Source organism: Anarhichas minor, unplaced genomic scaffold (assembly GCF_050575085.1).
Source record: "Anarhichas minor isolate MPS153535 unplaced genomic scaffold, ASM5057508v1 ptg000007l, whole genome shotgun sequence".
Taxonomy (NCBI): domain Eukaryota; kingdom Metazoa; phylum Chordata; class Actinopteri; order Perciformes; family Anarhichadidae; genus Anarhichas; species Anarhichas minor.
Window position 1 is genome coordinate 5,162,845 of NW_027466453.1, and position 16,285 is coordinate 5,179,129.

General features: G+C 44.8%; 1 protein-coding gene across 1 annotated transcript in view; it reads left to right on the plus strand.

The window, feature by feature from the left end:
- Window positions 1–1,124: 1,124 nt before the first annotated feature.
- Window positions 1,125–16,285, plus strand: part of plppr2a (phospholipid phosphatase related 2a) — a 48,745-nt gene continuing 33,584 nt past the window's right edge. Inside the window, exons 1-2 of the mRNA XM_076083428.1 lie at window positions 1,125–1,203; window positions 11,186–11,308. Coding sequence (XP_075939543.1) covers window positions 1,177–1,203; window positions 11,186–11,308 — 150 coding nt within the window. The 5' untranslated portion in view covers window positions 1,125–1,176. The remainder of the gene's footprint in view (window positions 1,204–11,185; window positions 11,309–16,285) is intronic.

Sequence of the window (16,285 nt, forward strand, 5' to 3'; positions counted from 1 at the left end):
ATTACAAATAATGTTAGCTAGCAACGCTAACACCATGTGTCAAAGTCCTGCATTTAAAATGTCCCCAAAATAAAACTACTGAAGCGTTATCATCAAAATGATATTCAATATTAATTATGCATGACAGCACCTTTCAGATAGTATGAATGCATTCAAATGTAAGCAGCTTTTTCCATGTTGTGGCTGGTTGAGATAGAGCTAATTTAACTACTTTAAATGCCTTACGTTTATAAAAATGCATCATATTTCATAAGCTTGCTGTGGCCTTGTTTTTATAGCTCCGTTTATGTATAAAATCTTAATCGAAAAAAATATCCACTGTAATAACGCTGCTGTCAGATAAATGTAGTGGAGTTCAATGTTCAATATTTCCCACTGGAATGTAGCTCTGTGACTGTGTGTTTGGTGCTGTGCAGGTAAACGTCACTCTTCTAGCAATGAGACTGAACCAAAACAGTAAAAGTGGCCAGATTGCCATATAAATATTGATTTTAGACCCTTTTAATGTTGGCTGGTGGCTTTCAAACAATGGGTCCCGGTCCAGGAAGGGCCGCGTCCTCTGCCTAATTTGACAAATGCGACTTATTTTCCTGCAGGTTTGCTACCTGTCACTTAAATGACTTTGCGCTAATCATCCCTGTCCCTGTCACCATGCCCAGCCCGGAGTCGCCTCCATTTACATCTCATTATGGAGAGATTGCTGCTCTATACCTCTGTGTTCCCCGCTTCGGGACCCCATCTGGTGTGTTCACAATAACACGCATCATTTACCCCCCCCCCCCCCCTCCCCGATGTGCCCGAGGGGTTTCTAGCAAGCCTACACGACCAAGGGACCACTTCACTGGATCCCATGCTAATGGAGGGGGGGGGGGGGGTGATAATAGCCAACTGCAGCAGGAAATCAAATCACATGAGAGGGAATTTATTTTCCAATCACAATGAAAGAGGGGAACACCTGCTGTAGACCCCCCCCCCCCCCCCCCCCCCCCCTTGATATTTGCAGAACCTTGCCCACATGATGTTGTTATGCTCTGACAGTAATGGCATTTGCCCATCAGGCAAGACATTCCTTATGACTGGCATGAAGCTGCTCTGCTACATGATGAAACACAGACCTGAAGCAGGAGACTACGTTATGAAACAAATCCCTGAAGAGAACTAGTCGAGTTGAACTGAATGAGACTCCCGAGGAAGCTACCCAAGGTATTTTATGTGGAGGCACTCGAGCTGCTACGAAAAGTCAGATATCGTATGAGCGATACTGTGTGATAGCTTCAATGTACTTTCGTAAAGGAACAGTGTGTGGGATTTAGACGGCAGAAATCGGATGTAATATTCATGACAATGTTTTCATTTTCACATCTACATAGGGGGCGGGTCCTCTTCATGGAGATCCGCCATGTTGCACCGCCATGTTGCTATAGCACCCCAGAACGGACAAACCAAACACCAGCTCTAGCGAGAGCCTTTTTACCCGAAGGCCGCCGTAGTTCTCCGACAAGTTTGTGAAGGGAGGGTGTGAGTGGAGGGGTCTTCGGTAGGATGTAATCTGCAACCTCGCCACTAGGTGCCACTAAATCCTACACACTGCTCCTTTAAGGCGAGACACTGCAGGCGAAAAATATCGGTTTTCATGCACTTATCAATTTTGCGATTTTGGGCTTTGCCTCCATACAATGGCGTCTTTCAGATAAGTGGAAAGAAAACACCCAAAATACACATTTAGGTGTTTGTTTTACTACTTTGTCTATTTACGACTGTAGAGACGGTTCAAATGAGATGCCTCATTTTCATGTTTAAACCTTTATTACAAACTTAATTGTTTTAATAAAAATAATTAACTGAGAAAGTTCCATGGTGGTATATTAGGTAATTATTTTTTTTACCCTATTCACGTTTGTTAGCAAAATGTATGGGACTTTACAATACGTATCCCAAAATTATAAATTTCTCAGACCCTGATCCAGAAATCTCCACTTCAGTATATATATATATATATATATATATATATATATATATATATATATTCCTATTTTCATTCCTGTCTATATTCTGAAGGTTTTTTACCGAGGAGTTTGTTCATATATAATTCATAACCTGATTTAATGACAAAATGAAATGAGATTTTTGAACCTGGCTTTATCCAATGTTCACGTCTGTTCTGGAAATGTATGCAAATTAGCACATATTTAAAAAGATAACGCCTCATTTGCATGTTTAAACATAACATTTTTAGAGAACTTGTTATACACAAAATAATTGTCTTAATGTGAGTAATCAACTGGGGATTCCCTTAAGACAATCCAGCTCTATGTAAGATGACATCTGCATTAGTAGTGATCCTGCTTGCATACCGTCACTTTGTGTGACAAGTGTTTGGTTCTTTTATGTTTTTGTCTCGATATTCACAAATGGACTCATATGTATGTGTGCTGTACACTCAACAATGAGTAAAACAGATATATATATATATATATATATATATATATATATATATATATATATATATATATATATCTGATGTTATAGGGACGATCTGGTCTGAGACTGAAATGAGAGCTTTGTTGAGTGTTTAACCGGCAGAATTAGCGGCGGATCAAGTGGAGCCACAGACAAAGGAGAAGGCACAGTGTAGGAATGTGGTCCTTTGTTGTCGAGCTGATTAATGAATGGCCCCCGTAGACCACAGCTGGAGCTCCTGGCGTAATGATACAGGGCCGTGTGTGATAGTGTGTGTGTGCGCCTGGGAGGGTTGTGGTTGGAGAGCTGTGTGGCGCTTATGTGTGTGGTGGTAATAAGGGGTGTAATGTGTGTGTATCTGCGTATGGTGTGTTTAAGTGACAGGCTTGAAATTGGACATCAAGGTTGTGTGCCCCATGCAGTCTGGAGTGTTAGAGGAGGGTTTCTTGGTTCTTTGTTAGATTAATACCATGCTCATGTGAATATGAGCCAGCAACTGGTTAGCTTAGCATAGCATAATGACTGGAAACGGGGCAGCAGCTAGCCTGCCCTTTGTCCCAGGGTAATAAAATAAGACTCCCAGCAATGCATGAATGGTTATAAATAAACAAAACGGTTAATGTCAGCTGTATCCAATAAGTCATGTTAAATAACATCCAGTTTAAAAACGAACTGAAATGAACACATTTTGGATCATGACGGATGGAGTCGATGGAGACCGGTGGACTGTCATCGGTACATTTATGCAGCTTTTAAAGCATTTCATCCTGAGTGGATCTGCGCCTCCAGCTCTTTCTCTCGGTTCCAGAACTCATCCCGTTGGCCAAACACCTCGCATGAATGCCCACCGCACGTTCAACTGACTCTGAATTGATCGTCTGAATTATTTAAATGAAGTACGTCGCCAGTATGCGGTTAAGGTACAGGGAGGCGTCCAACTGTACCGTGGGTCCCGCTGGATGCTGGCATTCATGCGTGCATGAACGAGTAAATGCGTTAATGCATTCGGTACTTAGAATTTCTGTCCTATTGACTGGACGTCTCCTTCTATGTATTTTGCCCTAGTTTGTCCCTCTATCGTATATATATATATATACTTTACATATATGGAGTTTGGGGAGGTTGCCATCGTAGACTTGGAGGGTGGCGCAAAGCAGCCAGAGAGGGGGATGGACAGAGCGATGGAGAAGGGTATATGGCCGGGAGGAAGGAGTAGACCCGTGGGACAGGTGTCCAACGTGCTGTAAACCATAATGGCCCCATAACAGATAGATTTCTCATTTCCACGATGCTCGGGCCATATCTCATCTACCGCCTTGACAGGCCCTCCGAGACCCGCGCGAGGCAGGACCGCACACTCAGCACTGGAGGAGGGGAGGTTGGAACAAGTGAGGTGGGGATTCTGGGAGGAGGGACGACAACAAAGAAGGGCGTTGAATTTCATTGGCAGTTTATTTAGGGCACCCAAAAAAACATCGAGGATAAGGATTGCAAATTAGCGATCTTAATCGGTGATTGTGGATTTCCTTTTTTCCGTCCGTTTCACCTTCATGAAAAAGAATAAGTCACTGGCGGTTATTGGCTGGCCTTCTTTGCCTCTTTCTTGATGTATGATCGTTCATAAAATATAGATCAGAAGCTGTGTGCACATAAAAAAAATATAAAAAAATCTGTCTAGTGGCTATTAATGTCGCTGAGGTAGTGTATATTAATGAAGAGTGGGCGAGGCAGAAGCCACCAGCAGCCCGGCCAACAGAAAACGCCTGAGGTTAACCTCTTGATTCATTTAGCACCTCTGGGTGCCTCTGAGGCGAAAGAGTGCACCTGTCCTGCTGTTGTGTCCATTATGAAAGAAAATAAAACAGCGTATTGGAGATGTTAGTAGATCAAATAAGTCGCTTCTGACTAAAGCGTCTTGCAGAATGTGATCAGATCCGACTTCTTGCTTTGTTGTTTCATGTTATTTTTCATTTATTTTCTTTGCTCATCCAGTCACATAAGGTTACACAAACGCAAAATGTTTGTGAGGTGTAGGTTATGACCAGAGTTAGCATGTGCCATGTCGACCTATTTGCAGTAAGCGGAAATATTATTTTTCATTCAAAATTCACCTCTAAAGCTCATGAGTTAACAACTTGTATCGGGTTTGTTCAATCCAAAGCAGAATTAAAAAATGTGTTCGCCAATTTGCTATTAAACAAATAGTTTATGTTCAGGTATTTGGTCATAAACCACAACCTGACCAGTCAGATGGACCATCTGAGAAGCCTTCATTGGAGACTTAAAAAAAATACTTGGCAGGTGATTGGACGAGCCATCTGTCATTCAATCTCTTGCCGAATCCAGTGGGGAGAGGAGCGTAAACATCTTTCCATCGAGAAAAGCCATCAGTGCTGTTCTTTGTTCTCTTTCAATGGAGACACACTCTCTAGTTCTGTTAGAACTGATGCTATTGCAGCATCTACGCTAACCTCTTCAGGAGCTGCCATTGTTGTAAGCCACGCCCATATATACCAGTAGCTCCTCACAGGACACTGATCGGTCCGTGCTCTGGCTTATTAAACAAAAACACATCACTTGAAGCTTGACAAAGATGACATTTTTGCGTGATGTGCGACCTCGCAATTCTCTCGTGATGTCACATAAACCAAAGTAATGAACCAATTGGCAAAAAGTTATGGGACTAATTACTTTTCTTTTGTTAGTACAAATCACCCTGAGTATGTACATACATGAGTACATACATGAGTATGTGTTTACCAAAGATTTTATGGCAATCCATCCAGTAGTTGTTGAGACATTTCACTCAAAACCCCAAAAAGTCAACCTCATGGTGGCACTAGAGGAAAAGTCAGGGGATTCGCCAAAGTTGTTACGGTTCATCCTCTGGGAACCATGCATGTATGCACCAAAGTCTGTGCCAATCCCTTCAGCACACATCCACCACAACCTCGTCATCTGTTGTCGGTCAGTATCTCGTCGCCTCGGCCGTCCGCAGAGAAGCAGTGCGTCAGAACTGGCGTAGTTTTAAATAGCGGGCTGTGCCCTGAAGAACTTTTCGCAGCAGAAGGCGATGTACGGTTCTAACAGCTGATCTTTTTCCTGCGCGACTCCAGACTTTTCATTCACCCTTCTCCATCCGACACGCGCTGCCGTCCAGTCGGTCTGGCCACCCTCTTCCCTCTCTTACCATTTTTGGCCATTTTTTGCCCTGACATTGTCATACCCATTTCCTTCAACTGGGATCCCGTGCTTTAATCTGCACGCATATATGCGTGTGCTTCAGGAGTGTTGGATCAATAGCTTGACAGAGTGTGCTCGAGCTGGAGGCAGGCAGCCAAGCAGCCTCACATACACACACACACACACGTGCAGCCTTCTGTTTCCCCCCCTTATAGTCTGCAGTGTCTCTCCTTCTTTCCTCTAATGTTTGGGTCAGGTTCATGTCCTCTACGTCCATTCACGAGCAGGAGGGGGAGAGAGGAGGGAGGGATGGATGGATGGAGGGAGATAAGGGGAGAGATGGACAGAGGTAGAAAGACGGGGAGGGATGGAGAGGGAAAACAAGCTTTGAATACAAATGAGCTGACACACATAATGCATGCTCTCTCTCTCTCTCTCTCTCTCTCTCTCTCTCTCACCCACACACAGAGGGACACACTCTTACTCTCTCACACACATGTCCTTGCGCTCTCCCACCGTGCCTCCTTATTGGAGCGAACGCCGCACACGAGGTGATTTCAGCCACTCAATTTGTGAGCCGTCGCCGGTCGCTGGAACAAGCTAATTAAAAGAGGGGGGGGGGGGGGGAGGGAGGGGTGTGTGTGTGTGAGCGTGTGGAAGATTTGGAGGTTGCCGCTGCCGTCATCTCACGCTCCACTGTGGACCAGGAGGGGAGAGTAGAGGGAAGAGGAGGAAGAAAGAGTAGAGACAGACGCTTGGAAGGAGATTTCTTTTTTACGCCACTTTGCCATGATTTGATCTGACATGGCCACCGCATAGGAATCTGGTGCCGCGGCGACCGTCAGCTCGGCGACGAGGTATCAGGGGTAAGGGAAAGAGGGAGGGAGGGATGGATGACAGGTTTCCGCTCCTCTCCTGCACGCCGGGGTGATTTGAACTGCCTGGGGCGCCACAACAGAACGGCCGTGTTGTGGAAGTCACATGTTGTTGCATTTTCTGCTTGTCAGTGGATCTGTTGTGTGCTTCCTCCCCGGGTCTTTAAGTGTGAAGGTGTGTGTTTGTGTGTGTGTGTGTGTGTGGGGGGGGGGGGGGGGGGGGGGGTCTGTTTTGTGGTGGTATTCCCCCTAATTATCCAGCACTGGGTAAATCCTATTATGGATTTCCTCTCCTTCTTGACTTCCTATTAATAGAGGGCAGGGAATGCCGTGTAGTAAGAGGAGTGGGATGTTTGCTGTTTGTTTCGTGACTCAACTCCTAGTCAGGAGAAGGTGTATTGTTTGTGTGTGTGTGTGTGTGTGTGTATGTACGTCCGCTTCCTGTACTGCGTGTTAGAATATATGCGTGCAGATTAAAGCACGGGATCCCAGTTGAAGGAAATGGGTATGACAATGTCAGGGCAAAAAATGGCCACGCTGAACACATACACACACACACACACACGGACACACAAAACCCCAAAAAATTCCAAGCAACATGAGAGCCGTGAGGCTTTTACTCAGATCGACAGTGACAGCGCTGAGCTGCAGGTAGATGGGAAAAAAAACTATTTCCATCACTGCCCCACATTCAGAAACGTTGTGCAGTCAAAGTCTTGGATATTTAGGTTAGGGAAGAAGAAGAACGGCTGACTGACAGTTGGTATTTTAACGCTGCATTGCTGATGCACAAATGTGGACGTGTGCATGAAAAGGGTTTGCGAAGAGGGTCGTTTGACAAGGCAGAAAATAACTGCTCGATCCAGATTGTTGTGCCCAATTAGCCTTTGTGTCCGTGTGTGTGTGTGTGTGTGTGTGTGTGTGTGTGCGCTCACACACACAGGCGTGTGTGCTGTGTGTCCTGGGGCAGGGTTGTTGGACTGCAGAGGCAGGAGAGAGGACATATGGCCACCTGGGTCTCCAGACTCTCTACCCTTTGACTGGAGTCCTTAGAGCAAATGTCCTGCTCTCTAAGATGTGTCTGCATGCATCAATGTGTGTGTGTGTGTGACGGAGCTAATTCAACTTTCTCCTCTGCAGCTTCTCTCATCTCCACCATTTTGGTTTCGCTTCCCTCATGTTTTTATTGTGATTTGTGTGTTGTGTATAATTGTCTCCTCGGCTCTAGTCTCCGTCTTTTTTTGTCGTGTCCTACCTCAAACTACGCACGTCTGTCCGTCCACTCATTTCTGTCTGTATTGACGGGTTTGTTTGATTTTCTCTGATTGATGGATGGGCTATCCGATTAGACCCCCTTGACACTTGGACCCCGCTAATCAGATCAAAACCACGCAGCTGCCTCGACACAGTTACTCAAATGCACACACACACATGCACACAGATGAGTGTGTTTGAACTAGTGTTTGCCAGCAACATATTACCTAGCAATGTTGCAGTAATGTGATTGCGTTTAAGGAGGGCCAGTTACTCTTAAATTGTCCCCTTTAGCTTCAGCCGGGATAACGGGCCTTCTGAAGCGCTGCATGGAGTCACCGCGGCTAACATTAAGCTAGCTGTTGATGGTCAGCAATTACCCTTTAAACCCTAAACCTGCATGTTAAATCCAGACGGCAACTTCCGGATCTGCCAAATGAAGCCAATGCAGAAGTGTCTTAAAACGTGCATTATCTCTGCTAACCAGCAGGGGGCGACTCCTCTGATTGCAAGAAGTAGTCAGATTGTATAGAAGTCTATGAGAAAATGACTCTACTTCTCTCTTGATTTATTACCTCAGTAAACATTGTAAACATGAGTTTATGTCTTAATCTCTAGTTTCAAGTCTTCTTCAATGCAGCATGATGTTCATTTAGTGCATTATAGTCCATTTAGAGTCAAATAGACCAGATTTTAAGTTGTGGGCCGGACAGCACAATGGGCTCAAACTCACTATAGAGCTCTTGTAAAGCCGAGGAGAGCTACAGATAATTCTCCGTCACATTGTTTTCACATTGTCATTTGATACATTGTTATTATAAAATAATATCGATCACAGCAGCTTTAATTAAATACTGAAGATGATACGTCTTGTTCTAAAGAGTGAGTGCTGTGCAAGTAATAAGTGACTCATTCGATTTTTCAAGTAACTTGCCCCGCACTGCTTTTAATGCTCCCGACTTCATTTGAGGACAGTCACGTTAAGATCTGTCTGAGCCTCCAGCTCAGTTTCTAATGTTCTGCATACCGAGCAGTAGCCAGATTTTCTCACACTAATTAAGCGGCAAACTTGTCACCCAAATCAGCACTCGCTTCTGAGGAACATTCACTTGCACCAAAAGTGCGTGGGACAGCTCGGGAGGCTCCGCAACACACCCCCTTTGGAGGAAACGAGCCTTGCGATTCCCATTCTTTAGGGGACGAAATCGTCCCCAGCTGGGTGTCCCACTTCCCACTTAACAGTCAGTTATTCATCACCAAAAGAAGCCTCCCCGCCTCGTCTCTGGTTTCTCCCAAAACGCGGTTTCATCTCCGGGTAGATCTGCCACCACCGACTCACGCGTGCGGCTATCCCAGCCTGGCTGGCCCATTTGTGCCTCCTTTGTGCCGCCTCGCCACCGAGGGAATGACACACTAAGTAACTCCTCCCATCAGCCTCTAGTGGAGAAGAAACGGGAACGACCCCCCCCGTCTCTCCGTTTCTCTTTCCCCCACCGTTGGTTTCCGTTACCCGGGGCTTCTGCTTGTTCACCCTGACAGCTACTTTTTTCCTCACACACACACACACACACACACTACACACGCACACATATACCAAGTCCAACCAACCCTCTCTAAAAAGCAGTCCCAGTGGGCACATTACGTTGTTCTGATGGCTGCTAAGAGCTTGGCTTCATGCCTTATTCATCTCTCAGGCCTATTCTTTCCAGCGGCGTAGAAGGAATTGGGATGAAGAAAGCTCTCTAGCACACAACTCACCACTCACCAGCAGAGTAGACGTCAACCTGACAACTTCTCCGAAACAAAAAAGATATGTTTTTTCTACCTCTCCTGTCTTCTCATTATATTGTGTGTGTTTAAAACCTGTCCGACTAGACAACAGATGATTCAGGGTCCATGTAAAGCCTCTGAAAAGAGAGTTTCTGCTCTATGTTCAGCAATGTGATGGATAAAAACCTGAAGGCCAACACTGACATGACACTGATGACACTGTACACACCGCTGGCACTTTATACTGTGAGGAATCCTTCCCTTTTGTTCTCTGTAGTACAACGTCCTTGTCCTTAAAATGGAAATACAATGAGTCACACTTGTCTTTCCATATGGGAGCTTAAAGGAATAATTTTGGGGACATATGCTTATTCGCTTTCTGGTTGAGAGTTAGATGTGAAGATTGACAGCACTCTCATGTCTGTCTGTTAAAATATGAAACCACAGCCAGCAGACGGTTAGCTTAGCTTAGCATAAAGACTGGAAACAAGGGGAAAATGGCTAGCCTGGGGCTGTCCAGTGGTGGCAAAATCCACCTACCGGAACCTTTTAAAGCTCACTAAGTAACATGTTACATGTTGTTTGTTTAAATCCAACAAAAACTTTAATGTAAGAACTACAATCAAGGCTGCTTTCACACATAACCCCTTTAGGTTTGGGTCCGCTTTCCCGGTTAGTACGGTACATTTGGGCTGGTGTGAAAACCTTGGTGCGGACCAACCAACCGAACTGTGACAGCCTGAAAAGACGGGTCTCGGTCCGCTTCCAAGCAAACTCCAGTGCAGTTCGTTTGTGGTGTGAAAGCAAACAAACATACCACTGAATTTTATGATCTCAGATGTTTAATTTTAGCGTGATTTCAAAAGCTAAACTACTAATAAATCCGTCTGCTGATAGTAAAGTCTGTTGCGATCTAACTGATCTATAACGTTAATTTAAGACCATTCATAATCAGTTATTAATCAAAGAACATAAATATACGCATCACAGGCGTTAAGGCGCCGCATAAACTCCTGTCAGTCGTCAGTCATTCCTGCAGCGCTCTGTTGTGGCTGGCTAGCTCCAGAATGTTCCGACTTGCTAGCATATCACCAGTTAGCTTGCAGTTAGCTCGCTCTGCAAATTGAGACCCCTTGTTTTGCGAGGACTATGAATCGTTGCGCTATGGTGTGACCGTTCACATTCACTGTATTCTGTAATTTACAGGATTTATTTCAGCGTGTGGTTGCTGAGCGATTTCGCCTGGATGTCGTGTCGAGACTGAGCGCTGTGTTATCGTTGAGTGAAAACGCCGAGCACAGAGCGGTAGATCGGGTTTGCGGAATTCATTTGAAGTATTTTGTTCTCACTCCTGGGGCGGCTTTGATGCATGACGCATCGAAATCCAAAATAAGCAAAGCAATTTCACGGACTGCAACGGTAAACTCTAGAATGCACACAGCCCACGGCGCTAAGCGATGAGTTCACTCTTTGTGCACGTATAAAATATTCATGGATGTAGCATATGCAGTAGATGAACAATACAAATGTATCACAGTGCTGAATGTAAACAAAACAGCTCATTTGTCCTGATTGGATTTCCCTTACGGACTTGACCTCTGATTGGCCAGTGGACTAACCTGCCCGAACCCTCTTTCCTTCAGGATAAGGGAGACAGAGAGCTGGACAGAGGGATGTTCAGAGAAACCGAGAGAGGGATGGCAGTGGAGGAGAAGCCGGGTGTGAAGAGCAGCAGCTCCATCGTCCCCTGCTTCCTGTTCGTGGAGGTAAGAAACACCAGCGATCGCAGTGCTCACTGGTTTTTCTTTTCCTGTCTGTGAACAAAACAACTACAAAACAAGAGAGTCGCTTGAAAACACTTGAAAGACGAGGTCATTTCTCAAATATAAGGTTGACCAGACCTCTGCAAAATTGAGCGCAACAAGTTCTAACCGAGTGTATTTCTTGATCGTATCTTTGTTGGCTATTTCCTGTTTCTCTGGAATGTGACTCGTGGTTTATCTCTTGCGGTGTCAGCGAGAAAGAACCTCAGTGCCGCGGCGGTGAATATTTCAGGCTGAGCGGTAGCGTTCGGTGACAGCTTCGGCGAACGTGCTCTTGCGCTGGGGCCGAGGCGTTGTAAAGTGGCCACAGTTGGGGTTGAGCATTCCCCGGCACATTTTTTGCGAACTGCATGATTCATCGAGGTGGTTGCGGATGTCACAGCACAGACAGAGTGCATTTTTCAGCAGCTGCACACGGTGGGCTGCGTTGTACAGATCATGCCAGAGGTCATTGTCTGCGCACACTAATGCACCGCAGACACACACACACACGCACCACTTCATCCCTTGTGGAAAGCATGCTCTACATTGTCAGACAGACGGATGACTCGGAGGGCAGTGGGGGTCCCAGGGCCTTCGCCAAATCGCAACCGAGGTGGAGAAAAGCGTGAACTGGTGAAGTAATCAGACGGTCCGTAATCCAATTAGACAGACCAAGCAGTCCGGAAGCTCATCGGCTTCAAATAAGTCAACCGTCGGCTTTTCAGCTGGAGTTCCCCCAAGCATCTAGAGCACTGTTCTGTAACAGATTCAGACGGGAGAAGCTGTTTGCAGGTGCGTCGTGATGCCATGCAGATGTTACATCCCATTGGATTTACACGTCTGGATTCGCTTCCCTTCCAACAATGTGTGTGCAAGGCAAACTGTATTTTACTGCTCTGTAATAGAAATATCTGTGCAATGATCTCATTGTAATTAATGAATCCAAGTTGTCTAAAGTCTTATTCTAATGTGATTATATCTTAAAACTGTATTAAATGTCATCTAAAGCAGAAGCAAAGATGAAAGGGACCAGTGCATGCAAAACAGGACATTAGTGTCGTTGTAGTGGCGGTTGCAGCAGCAACTTTGAGACACGGAGGCACACAGGCTACTTAAGTCAGCCAGATAAGAACGCGCATACATGATACGCATACGCTTCCCCAGGATATCGTTATCTCAGATGTCATGAATCAGCTTAGAAACAATAGAGAAAAAAGACATTTCTAGTTTTAAGTTTACTTTCGAACCAAAGTGACCCAGTTATAGTTGTCTGTACATTCATGGGCACATCGCAAATCAGAGCTGCTAATAGCTAATTCGGCAGACTTTGTATAGCGCCAGTTTGCTACATTTGAAGAAGTAAATGTTGAACATGACATCTGACACTGAGATGGATGCTGGTGTATTTTAGTCGCCCTTTACCTGAACACCTCAGCAAGTCCTCGCTGTCCACCTCTACCGCGCGCGTCTGGCCCCACCTCGGACCATGATGCAATAGTTCCACTTACCCGCCATGTGAGCCTGTCTGTGAAACGCTGCTCCCTTTGGTTATGATACGCTGTAACAGCTCTCCATTAGGGCCTCTCTGTCATATGCCTCCCACACATCAGCCCTCAGGTCTCAGTCAATTCCCTCGCTTACTCTACATCTATGTGTGTGTGTGTGTGTGTGTGTGTGTGTGTGTGTGTGTGTGAGAGACAGAGAGTGTCTATCTGTACTGGGATGGAGAACCCAGAGCAAGCATTAAGGGCCAGGGAACAGAGGCCAGCAGCTGTTACCTGTAATGGAGGGACAAGGTTGTTGTTGTTTTTTGCTGCTTGTCGAGACAACAGCATGAAATGGAAGCCGGACAAAGAGCAGATATAACAACAGTTTATTGCCCCTGCATGGCATCGACAGTGACGAACGATACACTTACAGAGGGATTTGATGAACGACGGAAACACTGACAGCCGAAATCAAATCCATCCGAATGCGACGGTGTATTTGTTCCACCCAGAAAAGGTGGATAAGTAAAATGGTTTTGAACATATTTTCTATCAGCAACAAAGTGCTGGGAAAAACCAATAAACTTCTCGCTCCGTGCAACGTACAGCAGTAACAGGCCATCAATGTGCATTGTGGGGCTCGGACACAGCTGGACTGTGCAGCGCGTGCTCGTTAACGACACAGAACGTTATGGTTCATTAGTGTGGATGCTCAAACCGTTGTATTTATCACTATAGACATCTTTCTTAGTGATCAAACCCTTAAACTGTTTGAGCTTTGTAACATTACAAACCACAAAGTGTCACAGCTGCTGTCCAGGTGCTGATCCTGCGACAGCCATGATTGCGGGGGCCTGATTGTATCAACTGGGCCAAAAGTCTCTGACGTATGTAACTTTTTTGTACATTTTGGACGGGCAATGATCAGTGGCCAGTTACTGGGTTTGTTATAATGTAACCTGTAACCCTGCAAACTCATAGTTAGCTAATGATGTGCTCCTTGGCCTTGGAGTGTCCACGCTCAGTAGCTTCCTAGCTACCTTACTAGCCTTGAACTAGTTAGCCGGACATGCTAACGATCGCAGTTTACGTTATGGCAGATTAACTCATTCTTTACACTTTTAGTTTGTGTTTTTTGGTTTTAAGAAAGGCTGAAAACAAGTTTCAACGCTGTGATTGGACGCTCACTGTTTGGGGGAGGGGTTTAGCAAACAGGTTAATGATTTCTCTTGAATGGCGGATTTACATTTTTGATTGATGGCAACTTTATTTTTAACTAACATTCCTGTCAAATGTTTTTCCCGCACATTTTCCTGTAACATCTATCATGGATGATTAAAAGTCAGGCTACATGTAGAAATGAGGATCTAACATTACTTATCACTACTGACGATGGTTACTTATTCATGTTAATTGCCTTTTTCAATATTAAAAGAAGGGCTTGTGCAATATGCAGCAATTTCCACTCTGCAGGGAGGGCAATCTAATTGGCAAAGGTTTTAACACTCCTAAAATATGATTCTGCATTTTTTATATATAATCCGGCAACTAGACTCAATGTCGATGCAAGATTGAAATCAGGCCACTGAGTCACAGCATGAACTGGGTTTGGAGGAGTTGATGTCATTACTGATGCTGTTGCTAAGCAGACTGCGACATCACAGAGTTTTCTCCCTTAGAGTCTTATTTCCATTCAGACATCAAGGTTTTTGCGGAACAATCGTTTTTCTGAACTATGATATTAGAAGATATGGCCCCTCTTTTACTCAGTATAATTTCCATTAATTGCCTCGCCTGAAGTTACAGTCTTTGAAGTTGCCTTATGTTCAGTAAAGACCTTAAGTACCACGACGAGGATGGCAGAATGTGTCTTTTCATTAGCGCACAAATGGGACAGTAGGGTTTTCTGAAGCAGTGATGCAACTGGGAGAGGAAATCTACACAAACTGAAGGGGTGAAAATGGCCGATTTTGGCCGAGAAGACGGTGTGAAGTACTAAACAGCAGACATGATTTATTTTGCTCTGCTACTCTCCATTAAGCGACTTCTCAGTATTTCTGTGCACTCGGTTCCTTTGAATTCTCTTCACTGGCTCTGCAACCAGAAATAAAAGTGTTACTGAGCATCCACACTATTTCACACCAACACCCTGTTTCACACACACACACACACAGTCATCCACAAGGAAACACCTTGGATTGGTTGCCACTCTGTTGCCCAGAAACACATCCGCAATCACAACCCCGATGGCAAGTCATAGTTTGCGCCTTTGAGGGGGCAATGGCACAAAAAACAGAGAACTTTCCTTTTCCTATTAATGCTTATTTTGTTCTGCACAACGATTGTGAAGTTCACAAAGAAACTGTAAATGAACAAAAGCATAAATGCTCTCCAGTACGACAGGGACTTCAGCCACCGGCAGAGCTATGAGTGAGAAAATCTGTCTGTTGGAGTATGTAGAGGAAGATTCTAGAGCAAGATCTTAAGTATCAAGCCCAACCTTTTATTATTGAAGAGTACTATGAGGTTCTGAGTGTGTGTGTGACCATCACAGTTGGTGTGTGACAGTGGTGTGTCGTATTTTCTGTAGTTAAGCAGCCAATCTCTCTTCCACAAGCTGCTCGCTTAACAGCTGTGAGTACATAGTATAATAATATGTTCAGTTCATAATGATAATTGAGGGGGAGTGGCTTTAGAGGGAGGCCGAGAGGGACGGGCTATCAGTATTGCCGACTTGGCGACTTTCTTACTAGATTTAGCGACTTTTGGAGCTAGTGCTGCTAGCTACTTTCATTGGAAAAAAGTTGGTAACACTGTGCTGGGTTGTCAGGTAGGATCATTTTCAGAATCTAGCAAACTCTTGTTAGTTTCTCAACATTACCAACCCTAGCTTTAATATCAGTTACTTCCGCCTTAACTTCATTAAAGTTAAATTAATTTAAGTTTGAAAGACTATTCAGTTGTTTGCGGGAATAACGTACGACATAATTCTGAGATATACGGTTTTTAGTAAGTGTGATTTAAATAGTTTGATCTCAAAGACATACATCTAAGCAGTTTCTGTGTGAGAGTATGATCACAATGATTGGTGGTGGAATTGGCTGCATTGCAAGGGGCACCAGGTACAATCTTGCCTCAGGCACCTAATTGTTCAGGGTTACATTGCTCTGCAAGGTTACATTGATTATTGATTGCAAGATGCTTTCAGGGTTAGTGCTGTCAAAAGTATAGCGAGAAGGCCTCAGGTGTGATTCCTGGGCCTCTCTGCGTATTCTGAGATTGCCAGGAGATTATGCAGCCCAGTGTCTGGACATTGCAACCCGCCCATAGTGAGTGAGAGAGATGGTCAGTCTGTCTGATGGGTACGTGAGGCCCTGATCCTGGATCAGCCGGTTCCATGTGACTCAGAGAACAGGAAAGCTAAATTAAAAACAAATAATTTTTTCACTTG